The sequence below is a fragment of the Microtus ochrogaster genome, chromosome 22 (genome assembly GCF_000317375.1).
Source record: "Microtus ochrogaster isolate Prairie Vole_2 chromosome 22, MicOch1.0, whole genome shotgun sequence".
Classification (NCBI taxonomy): Eukaryota; Metazoa; Chordata; class Mammalia; order Rodentia; family Cricetidae; genus Microtus; species Microtus ochrogaster.
The window spans coordinates 28,151,932-28,160,383 of record NC_022023.1 but is presented as its reverse complement, the minus strand read 5'-3'; the positions used below and the strand labels follow the sequence as shown (position 1 = coordinate 28,160,383).

The following is an 8,452-nucleotide window of genomic DNA, read 5'->3' as shown; positions in this document are numbered from 1 at the left end:
GGATCTCTGTGAGTTCGAGGCCAGCCTGGTCTACAAGGGCTAGTTCCGGGACAGGAACCAAAAAGCTACAGAGAAACCCTGTCTCAAAAAAAAAAAAATACATTACAGTTCCTAATTAAAGCAAAAAAATTTTGTATTTAGCAAATCCTTCTACTTTGTCATTTTCTGTGAGTTTACAAAAGCCTTGCTCTGTCTCAGTATCTGGACTTGAGGTAGCACAGACAACAGAGATCCTCATCCTGGTGGCCCAAGGTGGTATGTGACAGACAGCTTTTGCCAGCCTAGAGCCCAGGGTCACTGCCTTCATTGTTTAAGCCCCAAAAAAGGGCTCCTTTGAAGGCATATGGGCACCTAGTGGAGCCTGTGTATCCATGCTTTGGTCTAGCAGGCCTGTTCCTCCCACAGGCCCAGCTGATAGCCCAGTCTATCGGGCAGGCCTTCAGCGTGGCCTACCAGGAGTTCCTCAGGGCAAACGGCATCAACCCTGAAGACCTGAGCCAGAAGGAATACAGCGATATCATAAATACCCAGGAGATGTATAATGATGACCTCATCCACTTCTCAAACTCGGAGAACTGCAAGGAGGTAAGCCACATTGGCTGGGGGTCCCCAGGGGGTGAGACACATCGGCTGGGGGCCTCCAGGAGGTAGGTAAGCCACATTAGCTTATTCTCCAAAGCTCATTCTGCTAAATGCTGCTCTCCGAACTGAGCCACCAAAGAGATGGGCCAGGCAGCCTGGGTGTGGGGCTGTCTCAATGCCTCACCATCTCAGCCCACCAGACAAGGATGGGCTCAAGGTATCGGTCCGCACACTCACCAATGTACCAACACAGAGGCCCTCAGAATGCATCTTGCTCCTGCCTTGGAGCTGTGCATGCAGGTGTGAGATGAGACACTTGCAGGGGAGACAAAGATTCCAATCAGTCTTAATGGCCCCGAAAATGTGCGTCTTAATGTTGTTACCACTCGGCTTAGCGCAAGGAGATATTTCTGCAAAGCTCATGGGAGGCATCTTGAGAATTGGGAGCCTGGGTGAGTCGGCAGTGAAATTCTGGTAACAGAAGCCCTAGCAGGTCCCAAAGGCCTTCTTTGGGGGCTTCGGAATGAATGAGTCTGCTCTTTGGGGATTAGTGAGGGGACGATTTTGTGTGTTTATTGGAGGAGTGAGTGAATGAATTATCCTGTATCCTTGTTGGGTGTGTGCCCCATCCTGGCTTCTTGAATGTGTGGCGAATAGTTAGGCATCGCTAAAGCAAAGAAGAAATAGGACTTTGCAGATGAGAGTAAAGGCTAGACCATGGGATAGCCTCAGAGGGTTTGGTGAGTGGGATAACTTCACTGCCCAGGAGCCGTGCTAGCATCCCAGAATCCCTGCTGAGTTGGGCAAGGGAGGGACTCCTTGCTTATCAGTTCCCAGAATGCTCCTGGGTCCTAAATACTGTTAGAAGCTGGTGCAGGATGAGTCCAGAGGAAAGGAAGTTCTCTCAGCCCCAAACCTTTCCTAGCTGAGATAAACGGGCCTTCGCAGGACAGGATCCAAGGGACCAAGGCCAATCATGTCTTTCCCTGGATTTGGCTACCAATGTGCCCCCTCACAGTGTCCTTTCTCTTGCAGCTGCAGCTCGAGAAGCACAAGGGTGAGATTTTGGGTGTGGTGGTCGTGGAATCAGGCTGGGGCTCTATCCTGCCCACTGTGATCCTGGCGAATATGATGAATGGCGGGCCTGCAGCTCGCTCAGGGAAGCTGAGCATTGGGGACCAGATCATGTCCATCAACGGCACCAGCCTGGTGGGGCTGCCCCTGGCTACCTGCCAGGGCATCATCAAGGTGTGTATTCTGGGATCCTGTGCCGGTGGTCTCCTCAGCCCCGCTGCTCTTTGACTCATAACCCTCACTTGAGACTGAAGCCCAGAGAGACCCAGGGATGGGTCCATGACAGTCAGCTGATCCCAAGAGTAGCACATACCTGAAATCAGAGGAAGACCCAAGCTTCGCCAGCGTAGGAAAAGGAAGGGGTTGTCTCACTCCTCAGCCTGCTGTGCCTGGGATATTCCCAGGTTAGCCCTGCAGGGGGCGCGTCTGGAAGTTTTCTTAGTCATGGCAGCCTGTAAGGTAGGCTCGCTTAAGTGGACACAGTACTGGGAGGCTGGTGTTCTTTCTGACCACCTGTCCTGTGAGCTTGAGAGGTGCCAAGGCAGAGGAACACATGTAGGTGGGGTCAGGTCTTCATATGGCCCAGTTCAATACTCAAGGTAGGGGGTGCTGGTTTTGGTAGCAGCACCGCAAGCTGTGCTTGACTCCCCCATCCTTCCTAACCATGAAACTAGAATAAGCCTCTCTGTCCTTACAACATGAGGAACTTTTCTAAGACCAGAATGCGACATGAGGGGCTTTATGAGCCCGTCTAGCGTAGCCTCTATCCAATGGGACAGATACTTGCAGGCCCAGCCTGGCTTTTTCAGAGCTACGTGTCCTGGGAGCCCTGTATGTATCTGCATCTCTGGGTGAGTTAAATTGCAGCCATGAAAGGCCAAAGCACTCTGGCCTGGGGTGCTGGGGGCAGACCTGGTCCTCTCTACAGCCTGGAGCTGCTCTTGGCTCCTCACTAGCCCGTCCTCATGCCGTCCCTGAGCCCCCAGCACCTGCTCAGGTCCTCACTGAGCTGGTATGTTCCTCTTGGGGAGGTCAGTCTGTGGAGTGTTTTTGACTATACAATGGAGTCTTCATAGCCCTCGAGAAAAGCAAGTTCTTTTGTATACGGCCTGGTGACAGCCGCTCCCATACCCCCTGAGTGTGACCCTGGTATTCAAGCCCTCAGTTCCTCTTCGTGGGGATCAGCTAGTGACATGTCCCCATGCTCTGCAGGGTCTGAAGAACCAGACACAGGTAAAGCTCAACATTGTCAGCTGTCCCCCTGTCACCACAGTCCTCATCAAGCGTCCTGACCTCAAGTACCAGTTGGGCTTCAGCGTGCAAAATGGAATCGTGAGTCTAATCCACACTCCCTGCCCGGGCTACCCACTCCATGTGTAGCTACTGGGCACTGAAGGCTGGGGTGCCGCTCTGTCTAGGGAGAGCTGACCAGGCCAGCTCTAGGGAGAACATACAAGCCAGACAGATCTGGATAGAATATGCTGGCCAAGGCAGACAGGGATGGCCAGTGTGTGGCCTGGGATCTGTCAAACGTAGACCAGTGTTCTCTTGAGGTGTATTCTCATCAAGTGCTTACTTGTAAGGGGAATGGCAAACCTTGTCAGCTAGGGTAGCCTGGACACACAGCCAAATGCTGGCATCATTCTCACCATGCTCAACAAAAACATCGTTATTTATTATTTCATTCATTCATTCATTCATTCATTCATTCATTCAATTCATTTGCTTATCCATTCAGCAGACGTGGGTAAAACCCTGGCTCCCTATCAGGCTCTCTGGCAGGCACTAAGAAGACAGGAGGCCTTCCTGAAGGAAGGGATGCGGGGCCAAGCATCTACCTGCTTCCCGAGCATAAGTTCTTCCAATTGGACACTACCTTCTCTGACTTGCTTGACCAGCATCAACTCAGGCTCCTTGGTTTACCCAGTGTGAAGGTCCCGAAGGGCGGAGCTAGTGCCACTACATGAGTACAGAAGGAACCTTGTTCCTGATTGCTTGCACAGCTGAAAGAGCTTCAGGGTGACGAGGAGAGCATTTGCAGGGAAGACAAGGGGATGTGGGGGCTCCCTAATGACCCCGCAGAAAAGTACTAAAGACAGCATTCTAGAAAGACAACTACCACTGAGGGAAACTGTCTTCACTGTTTCCTGTAGGGTCACAGAACCTGGGTAATGTCACAGGTCCCTTTCTGTTTCGGTCATATAGCCTGCAAGGCGGATTGTGTACCATGGGGCTGGAGAGGGGGCATTGGTAAGAAGTGGGGGGAGGCTCTGGCTTGAGCCTGTGGGGGCTGAATTAAGATGAGTGAGAAGAGAAGGGGATCCCTGTGGTGGGCCAGGTGGGATATGAGCCCCTTCCTCAGAGACCAGAGCAGAGACAGAGGGCAAGGTGTGTGTGTGTGTGTGTGTGTGTGTGTGTGTGTGTGTGTGTGTGTGTAACAGGGGCGCTGGAGGTACCAAGGGGTTGGCAATACCCTATCACTGAGGAGGCCTGTAGGGTAGAGGGAAGCCTGTTTGGGGGTAGTGGGGTGTGTGGTAGAAGTTTAGGGGTGCAGAGTTCAGATGTCTGGCTCTGAGAGGTTTGGAGTTGATGGAACAAATGTATAGTTTTGGGTACAAAATTGTTAGTCTCCAAAGGTCATGGGGCACGCAAGAGGGGTTTTGAGGTGGGCTCTGTATGCTCTAACTGTTCAGTATGGACTCTAGGGAGTCTCCACGCTGGCGACTTCTTGACTCCTTGGGAGATCCTGTGGGACGAGAAGGGAGGATCCATATGGAAATAGCCTTAATTGGGTCATGTGGGGCCTGTCTGCAAACTAATGTGTTGTGCTTGGGGTGAGATGAGGCTGAAAATGGGAAAAGCACTTATGCAAAACCAGCCGCGAGGTAGGCAAGCTTCTCCAGGAGGCTCAGGGGAGTCCCAATCACGGTGCATAGCAGAGAGGAACTAGGCTCCCTGCAGGCTCAGCAGGAGAGATGGGCTTGCCGGCCACTGGTGGTGGTGAGGGAGACTGAAGCAAGTACCTAAGACCTTACAGGCAACTGAAACCCAGGTAGGGCTGGGTGCCTCAGGGGCACCCTGGAGCTTCATAGACTCCTTTGGCTGGGTCCTCATCATTGCCCCTAACTGAGACCCTGAGCAAGGTCAGCCCCACCTCACAACTTGCTCCTGCATGCCCCATGGCCTGGCTAATTAACACTATGCTTCCTAGGAAGCAGCTGGAAGGAGGTTTTGTGCCTCTCTTCCCTGTACGTGACATGTCCCTCTCCTCTCCGTGGCCTCTATGGATGCCGCTTTTCTAATGCCTTAACTTTTCATGAGTTTTGTGAGTGAGTGGATGCAGTATACCATTTTCTGGTTCAGTGTCACTTCCCTGAACTCCATGTGCTGCTTAAGAGTTTATCACCGAACTCTCTATGAGGTGGGAAAGGGTCCGACCGACTGTCTTCCTCCGAAGAGCACTGGGGTGTGGCTGATGGAGAGATGCTTGCTCTAGGCAGCAGCAGGAAGAAGCTTTCTGACACCCACACTGTGCTGCTGGCTCTTCTTTTTCAAACCACACTCTAACTCACAGATGGCCTCGTTCATGACTCATGAGTGACACTTTGGGTTCCTGCAAAAGTAGCTTCTCTTCTCGTATCTTTGGGACACGGTGGAACACGTGCAGGGTGTGGTGGCCATGTGTGTGCTGACTTTGCCTGTCCCCATAGATCTGCAGCCTCATGAGAGGGGGTATTGCGGAGCGAGGGGGTGTCCGCGTCGGCCACCGCATCATCGAGATCAACGGACAGAGTGTGGTGGCCACAGCCCACGAGAAGATAGTCCAGGCTCTGTCTAACTCAGTGGGAGAGGTAAGACTCTGACCCGGCCTCAAAGTCCATCTTGTTCACGATGGCGTCCAGGATGACTGGGCTCCTACTTTTTCTGTCTAACAGCCAACCTGTGGGCCATATTATATGCTCTGAGGGAAGTAGCCCTTTCAGGACAGCCTGAGCATGTGGGATGTTGGACTCACTTCCACATGCTGGCTCATGACCTACTTTTTAACACCTGTGACCCAGCTACCCTCCAGTGGCCACTGGGTGTCAGCTGAGAAGCACACTATGTCCCCACCTCACAGTGTCCCTGAATAGGAGAAACACAATGGGTGTAGTGCTCCCAAACACTCAGGGCAAAGGTCCCTGGGCAGAGGCCACCAGGCACAGTTCCCAGCACCTTTTCTGAACAGAATCCTGCAAATCCAGCCCTTAATCCAGGTGGCTCTGGTCACCACATAGCTGCTGTGTCATTGTTGTCCCTTGTGCCCAGGTGCAGGCTGCTTTTCCTTTTCTGTTTCACTAGTCTGTAACCATCCCCTAGTTTAGCTCTTCTTGGGTCATCTCCATGTTAACAAGAGAATGGCCAAAGCTGGGCAGTGGTGGCGCACGCCTTTAATCCCAGCACTCGGGAGGCAGAGGCAGGCGGATCTCTGTGAGTTCGAGGCCAGCCTGGTCTACAAGAGCTAGTTCCAGGACAGGCTCCAAAAGCCACAGAGAAACCCTGTCTAGAAAAACCAAAAAAAAAAAAAAAAAAGAGAGAGAGAGAGAGATAGAGAATGGCCAAGAGGGTCCCAGTGGAGGGGTGCAGCTGTCCTCAAGGATCTCCTAAGTGAGCATCAAAGTGCGTGGTATGGAGCAGGCTAGATTGGGTGATGCCACAGTGCACAGAACGGAGACTTAGCCAGTATGAGCGAGGTTTGTGGGATAGAGATGTGTGTGTGTGTGTGTGTGTGTGTGTGTGTGCATGGGTGAGGTGGTGAGCACGTGTAGTGGGGAGAAGTTCAGGTGAGGGCGTGGGTGTGTGGATGTGTTTATATAAGGTTCAGGGAGTGTGTTTAGTAGGGGTATGTATGACTCTACCTGTGAGAGTCGGTATGGATGTGGGTGCTAGTGATGATAGGGGTGTCAGTACAAATGCATGCGAGTGTGCGGTATGTTCTCGCGTGTCCACGGATGTTTATGAGGTGTGTTAAAAGCGAGAGGTGTTTGCGTCAGTGTCTATGTAGATGAGTGACTAGATCTGTGATTTGTGGGGTCGACGTGTGTTTGTGACCTGTGCATGCAGCGGCGGGAGGGAGAGATGGAGTACGGCCACAGGTGTGTGGAGTGGGGGTGGTACTGTGAGTGTGGGTGCCTGGGAATGTGGTGGGTGATGCGGCGGGTGAGGCTGTGTTTGTGATGTGTGCACACATGTACAAGAACGGGTGTGCATGAATGCAGGCTGTGTGTGTGTGTGTGTGCGCGCGCGCGCGCGCGCAAATGCCTTTGCACGTGAGTCCGAGTATATATGTGTATGGGGGATTGGGATGAGTGTGCCAGTGGGAGCTGACACAGGGTGGTCACAGTGAGTGGGACCAAGGGTGTGGGTGCTAGGAGAGAGGGTGAGCCTGGTGCTCAGCAGAAGCCTTGGGGGAGTTGGGTGCCAGCTGATGTTGGCTTGGATTCTAAGGTCCCTGCCAAACTCCCTCTGGTGGCCACCTGGGGACCATGCAGGTAAGATGGTCAGGGCTCCTTCCCTGTGGGCAGGGAAGGGTGTGAGTTGCTATTTCCTCAGGGTATTCTGGTTCATGTCCCTCGGTGACAAAGTCAGCATCTTGTGAAATACCGGGGCCAGCACATTCCTTGGGCTGGCAGTAGTGATGGCTGACTCTCAGGGAGACGACAGGAAGGAACCGTTGGCTGCCTCTTACTAATGTCTTCCAAGAAAAGAAAATCCAATTTTCCTAAGTAGACATTTAGAAATGACTGTCCTCATGGGAGTGTTCAGCTTCACACCTAAAGAAATCAATCCCGTGGAGGCATGGGCCTGGGACCCCAAGAAATGATTCTGCCTCCTCAGGCCTGGGCATAATTGATACCCAAGGAGGCAGCAAACAGAGGGTTGAGTGACAGACTCCATTTAGCTTGTGGGCTGAGGCTACGTCTTCCCCACTGGGGGATTAAAATGTCTGCCTGCATTTTCCACTAACCCCAAGCACATTTGGAGACTGAGTCACTGGTAAGCAAGAGGAAGAACCTTCCTCCTCCATGTTGATTGTGGGCGGGGTAGAGAAAGGCTGTCCTGGGATGTGGAGGAGCTAAACCATGAACGCAGCAAACATCTGCAGATTTTAGCCTGAATGAGCTGGGCAGAGTGGAGTCAGGGTTTGCTTGCCTGGGGCAGAGCAGACCTGGGGGGCAACTGAGACCCTGGCAGCCTCTGCAAGAACACAGCACACCTGAGTCCAGGAGCATGGCCCTGTTGAGAGGAGCGGATGATGAGACAATGACGCTCACCTGCTCTTTGCTTTCAGGGGCTCAGTATATCTTCCTACATCCCACCGCCCTGGAAGCAATTCCATGGTTAGTTGGCTGTATACCCAGCCTATGGAGAGCCAGCAAGGGCAATCAGGCTGTTAAAAGCATTTGTTACTTGCTCCTCAGAGGATGAAGTCTTGGGACAGCTTGTCTTTCTGGCCTTTTCCTAGTCCCAGAACTCTTGTATCACCCAGTGTTAGCATGTGCCCCTGACAGATGCCCAGCATCCTCCTTGCGGCTCTGGGGTGGGGTACCTGCATCCTACGGGCAAACTGTCGTCACCCTTGGAAGTCTTCACCTTCGTTCTTCTGGTGTCAGTGTGATGAGATGAGAGGGAAAGAGAGCTGCACCGTGCACAAAATCCTGGAAAGGGAGTGGTCCCCGAGCCTCAGCCCGGTCCGTCCCTCTCAGAGCCTCCCCAGGAACTGGACAGCTGCTGTTCATTTTCACTTGATTGGAAA

At 52.7% G+C, this 8,452-nt stretch overlaps 1 protein-coding gene across 9 annotated transcripts in view; it reads left to right on the top strand.

Annotated features, from left to right (window-relative positions):
• Positions 1-8,452, top strand: part of Apba2 (amyloid beta precursor protein binding family A member 2) — a 209,174-nt gene that overhangs the window by 199,711 nt on the left and 1,011 nt on the right. For 8 of the 9 annotated variants that reach the window (XM_026784301.1, XM_026784302.1, XM_013350231.2 and 5 more), the window contains 4 exons: positions 406-585; positions 1,618-1,830; positions 2,869-2,988; positions 5,367-5,507. In XM_026784301.1, the coding sequence (XP_026640102.1) occupies positions 406-585; positions 1,618-1,830; positions 2,869-2,988; positions 5,367-5,507 (654 nt within the window). The remainder of the gene's footprint in view (positions 1-405; positions 586-1,617; positions 1,831-2,868; positions 2,989-5,366; positions 5,508-8,452) is intronic. The other variant, XM_026784305.1, reaches the window with a different exon arrangement.